The following is a 19,621-nucleotide window of genomic DNA, read 5'->3' on the forward strand; positions in this document are numbered from 1 at the left end:
GAAATCTGAGAAAAACATGTCTTGGGAAAATTCTGCAGGGCCTCGCCCCTGGACAGCGCTTTGTTTCTCACGGTGTCTCCGCGCAGGCGAGCTCCGCCCACCCCGCACGCGCGGGTTGCAGGGGTCCCGGGTTCGAGCCTACGTGGGACCGAGAGATGCCCCCAGCCCCTAGACCAGCAGTACACACTCCCGGTCCCAAAAGGCCGCCCGGCGCGTCCTATCTCAATTTACTCGTCCTGGGGTGAGAGCAGGCAGTTGGCTCTTCCTTCAAACTCTAAAAGGGCTAGTCAATGACAAAGATGGGGCGGGGTCGAGACCCCAAACCCTGGCTGGTTCCTGTGCCAGTGCTGCGATCTTTCAGCCCTGAAGCCCTTTGGTCCTTCAGGTCCTCCAACTTTTGAAAGATGAACTGGAAGGGCGGAGGAGCTGGGAACCTCTTAACCTCCTGAACTCGGGGGGCTCAGATTCCGAGGTGGTCTTCGAGTCCACCAGGACCCAGCCTCCAGCTTCGCTCCTCTAAGCCTGAAACCCCAGGCAGGGATTTTTGTGGCGAATCGCTAGGCAAAGAATTCTTGACCCTCACTCCTGCTGGCCTCGGTCAGATTACTTTTCACAGACTGGAGCTGGCTGGGAGGTGGGGGATATTTACTTTTAAATCTTTTGTATGTGTTCACTACACCTTGTGTGGTTGGGTGTGGACAGCGGGGGAGGGGGGGTTTCCAAATCTAGTGAAATTCCCATTCGTGGGTATTATCATGCCTGTGGGGTTGGGAGTTCTTTAAAGTTTAGCAAGTCTGCAAATAACTACAGAACACAATACAGTCCCCCTCCCTTCCTCTCTCTAGCTCTCTCTCTCTCTTTTTTTTTCCTTTTCCTGCCTCCAAACGCCTTCTTGGAGGCTGAAGCTGGGCAGGTCTCCAAAGGTGCAGCAGTCACAACAATCCCGCAGTTCAAAGTTAAGCAGCAGTTGCACAACTTTCAGCCGCTCTCTTTAGGCGGCTACTAATGAGCTAAGAAACCAGGAGCATCTGAGGAGGTGAAGAGGAAGCTCCCAGTTCTCCTCCCTCCACCCTACAAATCCAACCCCCCCATCCCACCCCCACTCTCTCCCCCGAGAACTTTAAGATATCATCCTTGCTGTTCGCTGGCCTGGCGGACCATGGCTCCCTTTGGAAGAAACTTGCTAAAGACTCGGCATAAAAACAGGTAAAAGTTCAGCGTGTGTGTGTTCAGAAGCTTCTGTGTGAAAGTATGTGTTCTGTGGTAGTTAGATTCTGATTTAAAATGCTCTTGGGGGAATAAAGTCCTGGAGAGTTAGGTATTGTATTTGCACTCCACTGGTAAGAATATTGTTCAGTCACAGTGACTGCAGTGACCGCAGTTGAAGGATCTCTGAAAATAAAAACGATGTTTTTAACTCCCTTTTTTCTTCCTTTGGCCACTGCTGGTGCCACCACTAGCATCCTGCTCTTTGTGCTTGTTGCCTTGCTTATTTGATAGTAGTGGAAGGGCAAGTTTTCTTTTGTGTCAGACAGGATTTTAGTGTATTAGATGAAGATAGAACTACAATTTATTACCTACTAATTAGAAAGAAACCAGAACTGCTGATACAGTCTGGAAACAATGCTTTGGCTCCCCTTTGAGTGGGGCATTCTTGAAACCTGGAAAGTTCCCAAAGTGAAACTTCTCGGTAGAGAAACTTTTTGTGAACTCATTCTTTCGAAAATCTTTGAGCAATTTAGGTGATTTTAGGCACTAAAAAGGATTCAAACAGCTGTCCTCCTTAATCCTTATTATTACTATTTGATTTGATTTGCCATTTTTCAAGCCAGCAATGCCCATAGAGTAAATAAATGTATTTCACATACATGCAAATTTTTCTCGAAATGTATTTATGTGTGTGTCAGTCCTATTAAATATTTTATTAACTCAAATACCACATTTTTATGCCTAAAAAAAATGTGAGGGTAACTGTAGAGAGGGGCTTTACTTTTTTAAAATATTTTGACACAAGGGCTTTTCCACAACTTTTCTCTCAAACACACTTGTTTGTACTTGTCATAATTTACGTAGTATAAATTTGAAAGCGTATAATTACATGGCAGGAAATGATACGATTATTTTAGAGGGTCTGCATGCATTATAGTGGTACAACTTTAAAGTCAATCTCTAGACTTTAATTTGGGCCTGAATGTCTACTTGAAAAACACTGTCATTATCTCTTTCCAAGTGTCTTTATGAATTAGTTGACTAAATTAAGAAATGAAAGCAGCAATAATCAGTACTATCAAACTTTCTAAATATGTTTTATTTTCTAATAATTTGAATATATATCACAAATATTTCTTATCGTTAGTGAGACTATGTATATGTTAAATGTATCTTAAAGAAAGTGAAAGTATTAGTCACTCAGTGTCCGACTCTTTGTGACCCCATGGACTGTAACCCTCCAGGCTCCTCTGTCCATGGAATTCTCCAGATAAGAATACTGGAGTGAGTAGCCATTCCCTCCTCCAGGGGATCTTCCCAACCCAGGCATCAAACCCAGGTCTCCCGCACAGCATGCAGGCGGAATTTTACTGTCTGAGCTACCAGAGTAGTCTTTAAAAATGTGGTAGTGATAGTTATCAAAAATAAGTTTGTATTTTAGTACTGCCGATGCATTAAAAATTATTTCAAACAACACCCTTTGCCAAAAGAAAATCCTTACTGCTTTTTGAAGGGTATTTCAGTACCATTATTTTTGAAGTGTGTTTGTTTAATGCTGTAAAGATATATAAAAGATTACTTTGGGAAAGTTCATGGTATTATAAAACAAGTTATGTTTTCGGTATAGTGATCTTTCTGAATAGCACCCCTGTAGATCAGAGTCGTTTTGTATTTGTATGTGTGTTTTAAATAACTCAAGAATTCTGTCATTGGTACGCCAAATAACCGTACAACAAATCTGGGTACACCCCTGGGAGTTTCCCTCCCATGTCTACTTCCGTTGCCTCAAATTGACTCTTCAACATCTACCCGTACAACTGGCTTTTGTTCATGGAGGTGAGTATACAAACATTTTAATATGACCTTTTCTATGCAAAATTATGAAAAAGTGGAAGCAGACAATGAAAGATGGGGAAGCTTAATAGTATTTTAAGTTGCTCTGAGAAAGTGGAATGGTATTGAAGTAATCGAAGGTGATGCTTCATTATGAACATGTGTTTTGGTGAAAGTGGTAGTAGTCTGTAACGACTGTAATAACTATGTTATTAAAGATTTGTGTTTTTCCAATCCTTAAGAAACACTTAAACCCAGAGGTGACTTGGGATGTAAAACTGTGGGTATTTCCAACTAAGTAGGTAAATAAGCCACGTGGTGTGTTGAAAGAGAATTAATGTATATTTGTTTTCTTCAAGGTTTAGTTTTGCTATAGATGAGATTTTTTGTTGTTGTTTTGTCTGTTTTGTTTTTCCATACTCTCAAAGGTAAAACTACAAGTGAAATTTAGTTACAGGATTAAGTTTATCAATTTCAGTTCCCGAGTTCTATAATGATTTAAATAATTATACTCCAAAACATAGAAACCAAATAACTTTCCTTAAATGACAGGTGATTCATCCTTTGATCGATTCATTCTTTGATGATAAAACAGTTATCTGATAACAGCCAATGCATTCTTTAAGTACATAGTATAAAATTCCTTGTAAAAAGTAAAGGAAGAATTTGAACAATGTATTTGTATACACTGTGATATAAAATGTATGCAGTTAAAGGATTATTGTATCTTTGTCAGTACGGAAATGAGGATTTTTGGAGGGAATATTAGCATTTTGAGATCATAAAATTTGAAGAAAGTTTGTTTATTGAAGTTTTCTTTTTTTTTTAATTTAATTTTATTTTTAAACTTTACATAATTGTATTAGTTTTGCCAAATATCAAAATGAATCCATCACAGGTATACATGTGCTCCCCATCCTGAACCCTCCTTCCTCCTCCCTCCCCATACCATCCCTCTGGGTCGTCCCAGTGCATCGTGTTCTCTCTCTTTTCAGTTTTGTTCACTCTTATTAATAGAATGATATTTAATCACCCAAGATTGAACCTCTTAAGGTAGTTCTGCCAGTAGTCTCATAATACATGGATATTTGAGAGTCTTAAAGACAGATGAAAAACAAATGAAGCTTCAAAGTATGAAGCATAAAAACTTTTAGAAAACATGACCTGTAAATGTTGAGGAGGGTAGAGCCATATCTGTCGGTTCAGTCGCTCAGTCATGTCCGACTCTTTGCGGCCCTGTCCATCACCAGCTATCACCATTGTCTAGTCCCCATTGGTTCTAATTCTCAGGACAGTGCCCGACATGTGATGGACTTATATTGTACAGTTGTTTATGTAGTTTTATAAACTAAAATTTTTACTTGTACTCAAGTAAAAAAAACACGGCAACATTCTATTCTCTCGTCATCATCTGATATCACCTGGTAGTATATAAATGTGAATACTCTATAAAGGATTGGTTGACAATTGATGCAATCCAAAAACCAGGGAGATGGACAAAAAAATTATATGGATTTGAACACTAAGCTAATCCTGCCCTACCAGAACATATTTTCTAAATGTTAAGAATTAGTCAATTCAAAAAACTGGAAAATAGTCTTCAGGAATACTGAGGATAATGCTTGGTCACAAAGCAATTTTATTTGGACACATAAACATTTTATGCTTTTCATTTCTAACTTTCATGTAAATATTTAAAAGAAATGGAGCCAATCTAAAATCTTTATGCTTAAATCAGAATAATTGTTTTACAACTTTCTGATCGTTATAATATTTAACAGAAGAGTACACTTTTCAGAAAACCCTTTGGTCTCAGGAAGTGGATTGTTTACTTTGTTTCCGTAATAATTAGAATGTCCTGTGACTGAATCCCAAAGATTGAGAATTACCTTCTTATGCAACTTTTTGTTCACATAAAGAATAAAAATGTTGGAGAGTCTAGATATTTCCTTTTCAATGAACAATTAAAGTTTATGAAAATGTTTTTAAAAAGTCGCTAGGCGGCTTTTGTTTCTCATAGAAAATCCAGAGAAGCAAATAATGAAGTGTGAATTCATTGGTATTCAAATGGACATTCAATGATTGAATTTAGATTATTAACATAGTTAGGTACTCACAGAAGTTCCATCTGTGAGTGTGCTTATCTTTGTATTGTACTAGGTCACTTCAGTCGTGTCCAGCTCTTTGTGACCCTGTAGACTCCTGGCAGGCTCCTCTGTCCGTGGAATTCTCCAGGCAAGAATACTGGAGTGGGTTGCCATGCCCTCCTCCAGGGGATCTTCCCAACCCAGGGATCAAACCTGCATCTCTTATGTCTCCTGCAGTGGCAGGCGGGTTCTTTACCACTAGCACTACCTGGGAAACGCCTACAATTCCTTGGTGTTTAATAAAATTTGGGGGCAGAGAATTGGTTGGACTTTTTACCAAACCTTGCTAGAAGCAAAAAATTGCCTTTGTAAAGCAGTACTTCATACGTTTGTTGGAAATATAAAATTAGAATACTTCTTTCAGGTGATTCACTGAAAATTAACAATGATTATGAAAGAATCTAATTGTGTGAATGCTGCTACTGCTGCTAAGTCACTTCAGTCATGTCCGACTCTGTGTGACCCCACAGACGGCAGCCCACCAGGCTCCCCCGTCCCTGGGGTTCTCCAGGCAAGAACACTGGAGTGGGTAATTGTGTGAATAAGACCTTATAATTATCATTAGGTGTCATTCAGCTGGGCTTCTCAGGTGGGGCCAGTGGTAAAGAACCCTCATGCCAATGCAGGAGACATGTATTTGATCCCTGGGTAGGGAAGGTTCCCCTGGAGGAGGCCTTGCCAACTCACTCACAGTATTCTTGCCTGGAGAATCCCACGGGCAGAGGAGGCTAACGGGCTACAGTCCATGGGGTCGCAAAGAGTCTGACATGACTGAAATGACTTAGCATGCGTGGATGCGCTATTCAGACAACTTGTCTTTCCTTTGGCATTTTCCTATACCTATATCAGAGGTGATAACAAACTTTGCCCTAATATCTACTTGAAATCCAAAGTCTCCAAACATTTTGTAAAAAAATTATTAGTAGTAAATAACACAGCTATATTGTTTTATAATTGACATATAATTTGCATTAAAATTTGCTTTTAAATGAATGAAAACATATCTAACCAACCAAGTTTTCTAAAACCAGGTGCCTCATATTGCTCCCGGAAGCTCCGCATGCCACAAATACTTCATCACAAGGAAGAATTAAAGTTTTGTGCTCATGATAGAAATTACTGGCAAGCCGGATGTTTTCTCTTTGTAATTAGAAGTATGGTAATTTATGAATTCTGTAAAACAGGAAACTATCATGTGAACTGTTTTGTCTAACCTCCAGTAAATATTTGAAATGCCCCTGAAACTGACTTGAGAAATGCCAGATATTTGAGTACGTACATCTTTTCAGTTCCCAGGTGTTCCTGAAAGAGATTTCCCCTGATGATACCTGGTAACTTAAGTAGTTATTACTTGGCAGCAGACAGTGCATTAGGAACAATGATTGGAATGCTCTAACCCTGGCAAAAATACCCTGAGAGCAGTGGCTGTGGTGAAATTGAGCCCTAGGTTAAATCTTGAATTGTTACTCAAAAAACTACAAGCCAACTTAGAGCCCAGTACATAAGATGCTTTATTATGCACCATATCAATTCGTGAAACATGTAAAGATGAAAATCTTAAGGATTTTTTTTAAGTATTTAAAAGTTTGTAGCTGGTTAACAGTTTTATTTATATGGCCTTTTTATTAGCTAGACTGTATAACTTAGAAAGTTTTGATGTTATTTGGTTCGTATATATTTGGGTAGATCTCTAAGTAATTCACAAAACTATGGCTCTCTTCTTTTTATTTTTAAAAATGGAAAAAAGTTGAAGTAGTGGTATGAATTTACCTCTTCCAGGTAAATGTGGATGCCAGTCCTTGATAAGAAATCTCTTAGTAACATATTGGCTTTCTTAAACAAGGCAACATGCCACCTGCATTGTGTACACATGACCGGAAAACATTCAGCGTACTTCTGTGTAATAATGTTCTTTAATGTATACTTGCCTGGGAGTTTTAAAAGATATCCATTTGGCAAAACATGCATAATGCATACAACATTGATTTCTTTATATCTCTTTTTTAAAAAAATGGATTCTGATTCAATTATTGGGGAGACTATTGCAAGGCTACACCTTCTAGAGATATCTGTTGCATATTGCATAAATTGCATATCTGTTGATTGTAATTTGAAGTAATTACTAATGCAAATGGTCACCCAACAGCAAAGTATTTAATAATTACTTGTGTGAATGAAATAGAGTCTTGGGGAGATGTTTAGCATTGGCAGTGATCAGTAAACTATTTCAAGAACAAAAATGAGTGATGGGTATTAAATATGCTGACTAACAAGGCAAATTACTCTCAATGGTTTATATCTGCATGTTAGAATGCCCACTGTTTTTATAAGTAAGATGACTTAAGATATCTATAAAAAATTCTCATAGAATATACACACTCAGTGAGATCAGGGACCTCTCCTATCTTGTTTCTTTCTAGATAAAATTGAGTAGGTGCTCAATAAAACTTGTTGATTGAATAAATGAATTCATACTCCCCAAATACAGCTGGTCCCCATAAAGCATTTGCATCAGAGTTGTACATTTGTGGTGAACAGATTCATGGGTAGTCAAAGAATGAATCCATAAATTCATGGCTGACCTCTCATCATCCCAGCTTCTAGGCTCATGTCCTTGCTTTCAGATGGTTAAGGGCCATCTATGAGAAATAGATGCTGTAAGAGACTTTTACTGGACTCCTGGTAAAAAACAAACCAAGGCACAGGGTGATTCATTCTTCTCTAGGGATGCTCTCACTTCCGCTCATGCTCCTTGAGTGTAGCCATGTATGTATGTGAGTTAGGTTTGGCGGGTGATGGTAGCTGGCTATTCTAGACCCCACTGTTGAATGTAGAACATTTCCTTCTTCTGTGGAGACAAGAGGGAAATACAGTTGGGGACCAGTTTGTTTTCTCACATGAAAGGAGGATTTATGCTCTTTGTATATGACAATTGCAGTTATGAGACAATGGGAAAATGCTAGAAATAGGCAGAAAGTAATCAATTGAAAATTCCAGTTCTTTAGTCACCTAAAGTTTAGGTCTTATCTCGGATTTGCCACCACTGGTTGTGTGCATCTTTTTTTTAAAGTCTTTATGGAATTTGTTTCAATATTGCTTCTGTTTTATGTTTTGTTTTTTTGGCCTCAAGACATGTAGGATCTTCTCTCCTGACTAAGGATGGAACCCAAACCCTCTGCATTGGAAGGCAAAGTCATAATTACTGGACTGCCTGGGCAGTCCCTATTTTATCTTTCTAATGCAACAATAACAGTAACAAGAGCAAGCAAAGGCAATTTTTTTTTTTTTTAACAGAAAACAGAAAAATTCTGTAAAGCAGTTATCCTGCAAAGGCAAAATGTTAAGTTTGACAGTTGAAGGGGTTGCTCTTTAAGTAGAGGAAATACACAATTATGATTGATAATACACTAAAGTCATTATGGGGCCTCGGAATGTGACTGTGCAAGTGAGGAAGCCCTTATGCCTCAACTTCATTAGATTCAGAGTAAATCCGTTTATAACACGTCTTAAAACACTTACTATGTGCACTAAGTAATTTACATAATACTTAAAATTGCCCTGTGAAGAAGGTACGACTTTTTCCCCTGTTTCATACATATTAGTCAGTTAAGACCCAGAGTAGTGCAACAATTAATAAGTGGCAGAGACAGAATTTGAATCCATCCTCTTAACCATTACTCTGCATAGTTTATTTAGTATTTAGTTTTCTCATCTCTAAAACAGAGTTAATCCTAAACCATCAAGAATTTGGATTAAATCGGAATGTAAATAAAAACTTAGCACAGTGCTAGGAGAGTAAAAATTCAGTAAATATTCACTCCTTGTTTAAGTCTCTTGGATTAAATATGTTATGAAGTATATCTTAAAATTTTAATACCTAAACATGATATTTTGTGGTTCAAAATTTCAACCTTGACTCACTAGAACTCTGGTCTCTTTTCCTGATCACCACTCATCTCTTTTCCTCCCTAGATACAAAGAGGTAACATCAAAAATGACCGAATGTAATTAGATATAAGTATATAAATGTTGCACAGTACTAACTTTGGATCTTGATGAAATATTTCAATTCTGACAGTTTTCCCTTTAATTGTCATCTCAGCAAATCTTAGCAAAATTAATTGTCATCACATCTCATCTTAGCAAAATTCTGAGACAATTAATGATTTTGCAGTGTATTGCATAGGGCTTCCCAGGTGGCGCTAGTGGTAAAGGACCTCCTGCCAATGCAGGGGACATAAGAGACATGAGTTCCATCCCTGGGTAGGGAAGATCCCCTGGAGGAAGGCATAACAGCTCACTCCAGTATTCTTGCTTAGAGGATCCCATGGAGCGGGGAGCCCAGTGGGCTACAGTTCACAGGGTTGCAAAGAGTCAGACACGAGTGAAGTGACTTAGCGTGCAGCAATGCTCAGCATGGTTTAAGAGACGGTTCTTTATGTGCCTCTGTGAACTTTAACTAAAACAAAATGATACATAATTTGAATATTTTAGTATTATCTTTGTTTAATAATATGAGAGACTGAATTGAATACTTAAGGTGTCTTTCATGTTTCAAGCTTCTGTGATTTTGAAATTCCCTCTGCAGAATATAATTCAATTCTCTTGTCCTGCTTTTTATGCCTTTTCAAGAAAACTTTTAAAAATGGAATTGAAAGAAAGATTTTTTCTTGTAATTTTATTTTACTTAAACATCTCATGCATTGCCACATAGCCTCCACCATGAAAGGTAACATTATGGTAAAAGTCAAATGGTTTATTTTCAATTATAAAGAGACATGATTAGTTTATAAATTATAATATCTAAGAATTATTGAGTATTTGCTAAGCACAATTTTAAGTTTAGTAGCACAAATGTAAAAATGTTAGGAATAGCTATCATTTTATTTTATTTCTTCAGGACTGGTAAACAATGTATTTCATATTGTACCAAACATGCAAAGACACAACCTCATTCCTAAGAGACTAAACTCCTAATTGAGAAAACAGCACTATAGTAGCTCATGCATGAAATTGTTTTTTAAAAATCACTCTTCCATGGGAAACTACCATTGACAGGGTAAATAAAGTCATAATCTTTATACTACAATTTTAAAAAATGAAAGTATAATCTTTTAGAGTTGAGGAAGGCTGTTCCTCTGTAGAGTAGCTGCTCACTAAATGTTTTTGACTGCTTCTAAATAGAAATACATAATAGAGAAGTAAATGAAGAAAAATAAAAATAAAAGGAGCATCGTCATAATTAGACAGTGTTTATTGAACTCCCACAGTTAGGTGACAGGCTTGGACAAGAGAAGGGAACACAGCAACGTATATAAAGAGAGGTAGGAGGGGACTGAATCATACAAAGCTAGGAATGACTCAGGATGATCAAAAGAGAAGAATTCAGGAAGCCCGCAGAAATAGGGTCGGTTTGGCAAGAATCCAGAATCTTGCTTGGGTTGGTGAAAACAATATTTGACAATTGAGAAAAATGTTAAGGATGTGTTTATATAACAGTAATAGACTTACAGTCAACTTTAATTGACTGATGTTTATTCTAATAATCATGTTAAACTGGTCAGTCTATCAGTTTATAGAATTGAGTTGTTCTACTATTTTGTGGATCTTTTAAATTTTAGCTCTACTAATGCAGATAGTGGTCCAATTTCAACAAATTTTCATCCTCACTAATTATGGTGTATAATTGATAGGAATTTTGTGTCTGGGTTTTACTGATGTACACAGTATATATTTGGTCTCAACCAATGACTGAGATATTTTATAGCCACCTAAGATGTCTCTGGTTACTCTTATGCTCCTCATTTACTCTGGTTTTTTTCAGTCCTTCTAGAATTCCCTGCAGTTACGGTTAACTGAAGGTACATAAGAACTATTAGCAGTGAATCAGCTTGGGGGAGACCACAGACCTTCTTGGGCTTCCCAGCTGGTGCTAGTGCTAAAGGACCCATCTGCCAACACAGGCAACGTAAGAGACATGGGTTTGATCCCTGGGAAGATCCATTGGAGGAGAGCATGGCAACCCACTCCAGTATTCTTGCCTGGAGAATCCCATGGACAGACGAGCCTGGTGGGCTACAGCCTATAGGGTAGCAAAGAGTCAGACACGACTGAAGTGACTTAGCATGCACACCCCCACAGACCTTGAGAGTAGAACTTGGAGATATGTATTTTTAGCTCTGCACATAATTAGCTTTGTCTGGAAGCTATGAGAGATGCTATTGAAAAACCATGGATGTCTCCATGGAGTAGACATATAATAACTACAATCTCATAAGAAGAAAAGAATTGTACACAATTAGCAAAAGCACTTATGGAACTCTAGTGGACCTTTGAGTTCTACCATTTTTAATGCACAGGAAGTCAAGCACTTTGTAGCAGGCAACCACAAAGTGTTAGATTTAATTTCTTGACTGCTTGTTCTTCTACTTTGATAGTGAAAGTCAAAGAACCTTTTCTTAGAATTACTAATAATAGGCATGGAACTTAGACTAAGTTTGTTTTTTTTTTTTTTTAATGATCATTTTTAGTGGTTCTATTTTAGCTAAGAGAACTTGCTTAATCGCAATTTAGAGAATTACGTAAAATGGCAGCTTTTGCTATGCAATGCCTTATGTATTCTCAGCATATAATAGTATTGCTTTATTATCTACCTTAGCATCTGAAAATAAAACATTCTCAACTCTCCCACTCTATCAGATTTGGTATCTACTTGTATATATTTCCCTTGTTTGGACTCAAGATAATGGTTATTTGATGATTTTTAAAAATTCAAAAATATCAAATGAATCCCTTTCTTTGGGGGCATTAATAAGATTAAATGGACCTTACTTTAAGGAAATTGTTGCTTGGTAGACACACAGACATACTTTAATTAAAATATAGGCAGGTATTTTAAATTAGAAAAAAATATATATATAGGCAGGTATTTTAAAACATCATAATAAAATCTATGCTTTCAACAAAAATATTTATTTACCTTAAGATGTGTGCCACACGTTTTTCTATGTGTTGCAGATTAAAAAGTGAGAAAGACAGTCAATCTCTCTATCCTTATTGAGGTTGTAGTGCCGTGGTGGACAGGCAGACAGTAAGCAAACAATAAATGAACAAGAAATTTCAGGTAGAGATTACAGTTATAGGAATCACTATAAAGACAGAACTATAAGAATTCAAAACTGAGTAGAAGGGCATGATAGAAAGTATCAGGATGGGAAAAAACCAATCAATGATAACTATTATTTGGGCTCTGAGTAAATAGGAATATAGTTGTATCATCATAAAGAAAAAAAAAGTGGCAAGAGTAATTTGAGGGAGGGAAGAACAGGAGGGTGAAGAGTAAAAAAATTCAAGGTGTCCTTTGAATGTTACCAAATATTCCACCTCCAAACACCTGGTGTTTGGACACCCTGCACATTGAAAGCAGCCTTTCATCCAGCCTACTCCCATCCCGCCTGACATCCATATGGGACTGATTAATATGGAACATACTGCACCTGGAATGGGACTTTAAAGGCAAAACACACTAGTTTCCCAGCCAAGACCTTCAAGCTGACTAATCCTATGTTAAACCTACTCATTCTTCATCCAGCATTTCACTGCCATCGTCTTAGTGAGCCTTCACTCATTGCCTTTGGCTGAAATTACCTCCAAACATGGTCATGACTTCCATGAGATTATGCATTCTACTGTATAAAGACCAGATTCTTTTTACTTTCTTTTATTTTTAATTGGAGGATAATTGCTGTACAACATGAATCAGCTATATATATACATATATCAACTCCCTCTTGAACCTCCCTCGCACTATTTTTACTTTCTTATCCCCTAAAGAATAATACATAGAACCACTGTATAGATATCAGAGTTCAAATAATATTTTAGTAATTAAATAAACAGAATCTAGATTTTTGATACAAGTAAATCATCTAGGTCAGGAGTCGGTAAACTTTTTGTGTAAAAGGTCATATAATAAATGTTTAGGTTATTCCCACCATAATGTCTCAACCACTCAACTCTTTCCATGTGGTGTGAAATAGACAATTCAGAATTAAGTGGGTGTGACTATACATAAACTAATTTTTATTTACATGGAGTGGATAGTTATAACCAGCAGGTCCTAGTTGACTGAAAAATTCCTTTTGTTTATTTCTCCCTCAAAACCCTTCCACCACTCATGCTCCAAAAAAATAAATAAATAAAAGAACACTTAGGTAGACATGGTGACTGTGTTAAAAGCAGATGAGCTAGAGAAAAAATCTAGGAAGACTCCGAATTTGCAAACTCGAGTGAAATGGCAGGGTGATAGTGATTCCCTTTTGTTAGGATGGGAAATCAAGAGATGGAAGAGTTTGAGATGTGTGAGGAGGAAATGGTGAATTCATTTTGATGGGCCATGTTTGAGGTGGCTATAATATAAAGATAAGTAAACATGTAAATACTAAGTTGGGAATATTGGTCTAGAGCTCAAAGGAAAAAATAATAGATGTTGGAACTGTCATCATACAGCTGGTTGATAAGGTTGTGGCTGACATTACAGTCACCCATAAGATATATATCAGTTCAGCTCAGTTCAGTTGCTCAGTCATGTCCAATTCTTTGGACCCCATAAATCGCAGCACACCAGGCCTCCTGGTCCATCACCAACTCCCGGAGTCCACCCAAACCCATTTCCATTGAGTCAGTGATGCCATCCAACCATCTCATCCTCTGTCATCCCCTTCTCCTCCTGCCTTCAATCTTTCCCAGTATCAGGGTCTTTTCAAATGAGTCAGCTCTTCGCATGACGTGGCCAAAATATTGGAGTTTCAGCTTTAGCATCAGTCCTTCCAATGAATACCCTGGACTGATCTCCTTTAGGATGGACTGGTTGGATCTCCTTGCAGTCCAAGGGACTCTCAAGAGTCTTCTCCAACACCACAGTTCAAAAGCATCAATTCTTCAGCACTTAGCTTTCTTTATAGTCCAACTGTCACATCCATGCATGACCACTGGAAAAACCATAGCTTTGACTAGACGGACCTTTGTTGACAAAGTGATGTCTCTGCTTTTAATATGCTGTCTACATTGGTCATAACTTTCCTTCCAAGGAGTAAGCATCTTTTAATTTCATGGCTGCAATCACCATCTGCAGTGCTTTTGGAGCCCCCCAAAATCAATTCAGCCACTGTTTCCACTGTTTCCCCATCTATTTGCCATGAAGTGACGGGACTGGATGCCATGAACTTTGTTTTCTGAATGTTGAGCTTTAAGCCAACTTTTTCACTCTCCACTTTCACTTTCATCAAGAGGCTCTTTAGTTCTTCTTCACTTTCTGCCATAAGGGTGGTATCGTCTCCATATCTGAGGTTATTGATATTTCTCCTGGCAATCTTCATTCTACCTTGTGCTTCTTCCAACCCAGCGTTTCTTATGATGTACTCTGCATAAGAGTTAAATAAGCAGGGTGACAATATACAGCCTTGACGAACTCCTTTTCCTATTTGGAACCACTCTGTTGTTCCATATCCAGTTCTAACTGTTGCTTCCTGACCTGCATACAGGTTTCTCAAGAGGCAGGTCAGGTGGTCTGGTATTCCCATCTCTTTCAGAATTTTCCACAGTTTATTGTGATCCACACAGTCAAAGGCTTTGGCATAGTCAATAAAGCAGAAACAGATGTTTTTCTGGAACTCTCTTGCTTTTTCCATGATCCAGCAGATGTTGGCAATTTGGTCTCTGGTTCCTCTGCCTTTTCTAAAACCAGCTTGAACATCTGGAAGTTCACAGTTTACGTATTGCTGAAGCCTGGCTTGGAGAATTTTGAGCATTACTTTACTCGCATGTGAGATGAGTGCAATTGTGCAGTAGTTTGAGCATCTTTGGCATTGCCTTTCTTTGGGGTTGGAATGAAAACTGACTTTTTCCAGTCCTGTGTATATAGTGAGACAAGAAATGAGTCATTAAAAACCTGGAAGATGCCTATTGTATCAGTTATCATTTACTGATAATAAAAGCATCATAAAAATTAGTGGCTGAAAACATTTTTTTTTTTTTTTTTGCCACATGGGGTCTTAGTTGCAGCATGTGGGGTCTAGTTGCAACATGTGGGATCTAGTTTCCCAACCAAGGATTGAACCTGGGCGTTTTGCATTGGGAGAATGGAGTTTTAGCCATTGGACTACCAGGAAAGTTCTAGCAATGCATTATTTGCTTGATTTTCTGGATAAATTGGGATCATTATTCCGGTTTTTACTTGAGCTCTCTCATGAGCAGTGAGTTAGTCAAGGCTTAGGGTTCAGTGGGTTAACTGGTCAACTGAGATGGCTGGATCTCCCTGTCTTTCCATGTGGTCTTTCATCTCAAGTTTTTTCATTAAACAGCAGTCTCAGAACAGCATTCCAGGAGGAAGAAGGCGAAGTTGCAAGATTTCTTGAAGCCTGGACTAGAACGTGCACATGTGGTTTTCATCACATTCTATTGGCCATACTTAGTCCCAAAGTCTATTCAAGGAAAAATAAATAGATTCCATCTTTCAATGGAAAAAGCTGCAAAGAATTAGTGGCCACCCCTGCATCACATCTACATTTATTGAGTATGCAGAAACAAGGGCCATGTCAGAACTGAAAAGAAGTTAGAAAGGGAAAGAAATAAAGAGTAAAGAAAGAGTCAAGGGAACAGACTACTGCAAAAATGAGAGGAAAAGGTCACAACATAAATCTTATAAAGAGGTCAAGTCAGATCAGTTCCAAAAATAGCAATTGGATTTAGAGATTACGTCTTTGATAAAGCTAGGAAGAAATGTGTCTGCTGTGGGTGTGTGGTGGTGGAAGTCACTTTAAAGTGGTTGTTACTGGAAAGAGGTGAATTGGAGAAAGTGACTGTGGGTTATTATTTGAGTTTGTGAAGGAAAGGTAGTTGAGGTGTGTGTGTGTGTGGTCAAATTGAGTGACCTGATTGTAGGAAGGACCAGAAGTAAAGATAGAAGATATAAAGAGTTTGAAGAGTGAAGAGAAGTCGCTCAGTCACGTCCGACTCTTTGCAACACTGCGGACTGTAGCCCACCAGGCTCCTCGGTCCATGGGATTTTCCAGGCATGAATACTGGAGTGGGTTGCCATTTTCTTCTCCAGGGGATCTTCCCGACCCAGGGATTGAAACCGGGTCTCCTGCATTGTAGGCAGACGCTTTACCATCCAAGCTACCAGGGAAGCAAGAAGGGATAAACTGGGACTTCCCTGGTGGTCCAGTGGTTAAGAATCCACCCTGCAATGCAGGGAACAGGGGTTTGATCCCTGGTTGGTGAACTAAGATCCCACATGCCCCGGAACAGCTGAGCCCCTGTCCTGCAGCTACTTAGCCTGAGCTCCACAATTATAGAATTCTGTGCATCACAACAAAAGATCCCACATGATGCAATGAAGATCCCACGTGCTGCAGCTGAGATCCCACTGAGCCAAATAAATAAATAAAAATGAAGTTATTTTAAAACATTATAAAAGAAGGGATAAATTATGAAGCAAAGTCCTAGAGGAGGTGGAGACAGTGACATTCAGAGGCTATTAAAGAGTTAAAAACTTTGAGAAGGTAAATGGATGTAAGATACTTTTCATGTAGATGACCAGTGTTTTTCTTTTATCCATAACGTTTTCAAGTACCTCTTTAAAAAAATGGCATGAGGCCCTGGTATATTCTTATTTCTACAAGTAATTTACTTGTTGCTCTTTAGGTAATTGATTTGTGACTAATGTGAAGAGATGATTATTTTAAATAAAACTGCCAGTTGGAAGTCACAGTTTATTACTGTTTATTATAGACCATGTTCAGAATGTAGAAATCAGGAATAAAGGAGCTCCTCTTACGTTTTCAGCTATCCTACTGGATAATTCAAATTCTTACATATTTCTAGCGCCATTCAAATCTACCATCATATTTCAGAACACATTTAGAGAGGGATGAGTAGGTGGCTGCAGGCAAATACAAGCTGAAAATCACCGTCATTAGAAAACAGCTTCCACTAAGAAGGCAAAAGCAATTATGGGCTTAGCTGCCAAAAGGAAAACAAATGTTAGTAGTTGACATAACTACAGCTATTGTTAAACTAAATATTCAGGCTGGGTAACTTTCCTTTAATGAATGTGCTCTTGTTTTGAATTATTTCTTTACAAAGTACAAATCAATAAGGAAAGTTTTGCGAAGCACAGGTAACACTTGGAAGTAAGCCCTAGAATTTCCAATAAGATTAGATATTTTCTCAGCATTTCATCTAGTAAACGCTACATGTTAATATTTACATTTTGAGTATAATCAACTTCCGGAGTCTTAGTTTACTTAACCTCCAGTAATCTCCAATACACATTCTTTACACATCCCCTTCCCTTTTCTCTGTTTATGGGAATTATGTATAGTATTATAGGACCCTGCAGTGATGGAATGTTTAGGGTTTTTCTTATCCTATATGACTGGCTTATATTATTACACCCTAGAAAATTAAAACTGGTATTAGTAATGCATAGAACTAGTGATTTTTTCTATGCATATATATGCATAAAATTTTAATTTTCAAGATAGTTTTAATATTTGCTGCCCCTATTTTTCATAGAATGATTAATTTTCTGAAGGACTCCAGTTTTAAAACTATTTTAATAAAATGTGAATAAAATAAACAGTTTGCGCTTAATGAAAACTATTTGATAGCACTATTTTCATGCTTCATCTATCAAAACAGTAATCCAAATTTACATAGCAGCCTAAGCAAAGACTTGTATTGTTTGTGACTGACACGATCTGTGATGATCTCTTCCTGAGACTACAGTACTATGATCTCAAAAATTTTACTTCAGAGGGCATGCGTTATTCTCTGGGTAAAATAACCAGAGTTATTTTAGCATGTAGATGCAGAGAGATTCCTCACCATTTGTCTGCTTCATTAATTTTAATTGTGTTCAGACTTTGTTTTGTGTGTGTCTAAGTGTGTAAACCATTCCCTTATTTTGGGGGATTCCAAAATCACTGCAGATGGTGATTGCAGCCATGAACTTAAAAGACGCTTACTCCTTGGAAGGAAAGTTATGACCAACCTAGATAGCATATTCAAAATCAGAGATATTACTTTGCCAACAAAGGTCCGTCTAGTCAAGGCTATGGTTTTTCCAGTGGTCATGTATGGATGTGAGAGTTGGACTGTGAAGAAAGCTGAGCGCCAAAGAATTGATGCTTTTGAACTGTGGTGTTGGAGAAGACTCTTGAGAGTCCCTTGGACTGCAAGGAGATCCAGCCAGTCCATTCTAAAGAAGATCAGTCCAGGGTATTCATTGGAAGGACTGATGCTAAAGCTGAAACTCCAGTACTTTGGCCACCTCATGCGAAGAGTTGACTCATTGGAAAAGACTCTGATGCTGGGAGGGATTGGGGGCAGGAGAAGAAGGGGACGACAGAGGATGAGATGGCTGGATGACATCACCAACTCGATGGACGAGTTTGAGTGAATTCTGGGAGATGGTGATGGACAGGGAGGCCTGGCTTGCTATGATTCATGGGTTTGCAAAGAGTTGGACACGACTGAGCGACTGAACTGAAGTGTGTAAACATTACAGAAAGAGTCAAAATTGTCACTTAACAGGTTTTTTTGTTTGTTTGTTTTTAATTTTATGGGTAGTGTATGGGAATAAAATGTTTTCCTTGACCCTGTTAAGTTCCATGCCTGGTTCTGAAAATTAAACTGACCAAAAACAGACTGACAAGAGAAAAGCATTCACATTAATTTATTGTAAGTTTTACATGACACAGGAGCCTTCTTAAGGAAATGAAGATCTAAAGAAATGGTTAAATCCCAATTGTTTTATGCTAGGTTTAATGAAGAATGCACAGTCATGGAGAAGTGTGGTAGATAGGTCAAAGAATACAAAGTAAGTATAGCAAACTGGGAGAAATTTAATGGAGTCTGGATTCGTCTCTTCACTTTGTATTCAGAGATAAGAGTGCTCCTTTCCTTCCGATATAGGAAGGGCATCTCTCAGCTGAGGATGCTAGGATCACTTTCAGGGGAGAGGCTTGGATGGAATGTCCAAGTGAACTCCCCATTTCTCCCATTTTCTAGAACTCCTTCTGCTTCAAATACTCCAGGTACCATATTTTGACATATCATGTATTGAATCCCATCAATAGTACATTTGCTTACTTCACATGCCTTCATGGTGCATTAAGGTGATCAATGTTTAAGTACAGAAAACAGCCCAAACCAAATAGATTTTAAAATCAATATAGCTTTAAAAATGTGTTTATTTTTGATCATGCTGGGTCTCCATTGCTGTACACAGACTGTCTAGTTGTGGTGCATGGACTTCTCATCGTGGTGGCTTCTCTTGTGGAATGTGGGCTCTAGGGCGCTGGCTCAGCAGTTGTGGCTCACAGCCTCAGTTTCCCTGTGGCAGGTGGACTCTTCCCAGACCAGGG

The 19,621-nt window shown here is 38.2% G+C and overlaps 1 protein-coding gene across 1 annotated transcript in view; it reads left to right on the plus strand.

Moving 5' to 3' along the window:
* The first annotated feature begins 309 nt into the window (after window positions 1-309).
* The window catches only part of RASSF9 (Ras association domain family member 9), a 38,260-nt gene continuing 18,948 nt past the window's right edge, over window positions 310-19,621 (plus strand). Inside the window, exon 1 of the mRNA XM_027543217.1 lies at window positions 310-1,206. Within this exon, the coding sequence (XP_027399018.1) occupies window positions 1,160-1,206 (47 nt within the window). The 5' untranslated portion in view covers window positions 310-1,159. The remainder of the gene's footprint in view (window positions 1,207-19,621) is intronic.

Source organism: Bos indicus x Bos taurus, chromosome 5 (genome assembly GCF_003369695.1).
Source record: "Bos indicus x Bos taurus breed Angus x Brahman F1 hybrid chromosome 5, Bos_hybrid_MaternalHap_v2.0, whole genome shotgun sequence".
Taxonomy (NCBI): domain Eukaryota; kingdom Metazoa; phylum Chordata; class Mammalia; order Artiodactyla; family Bovidae; genus Bos; species Bos indicus x Bos taurus.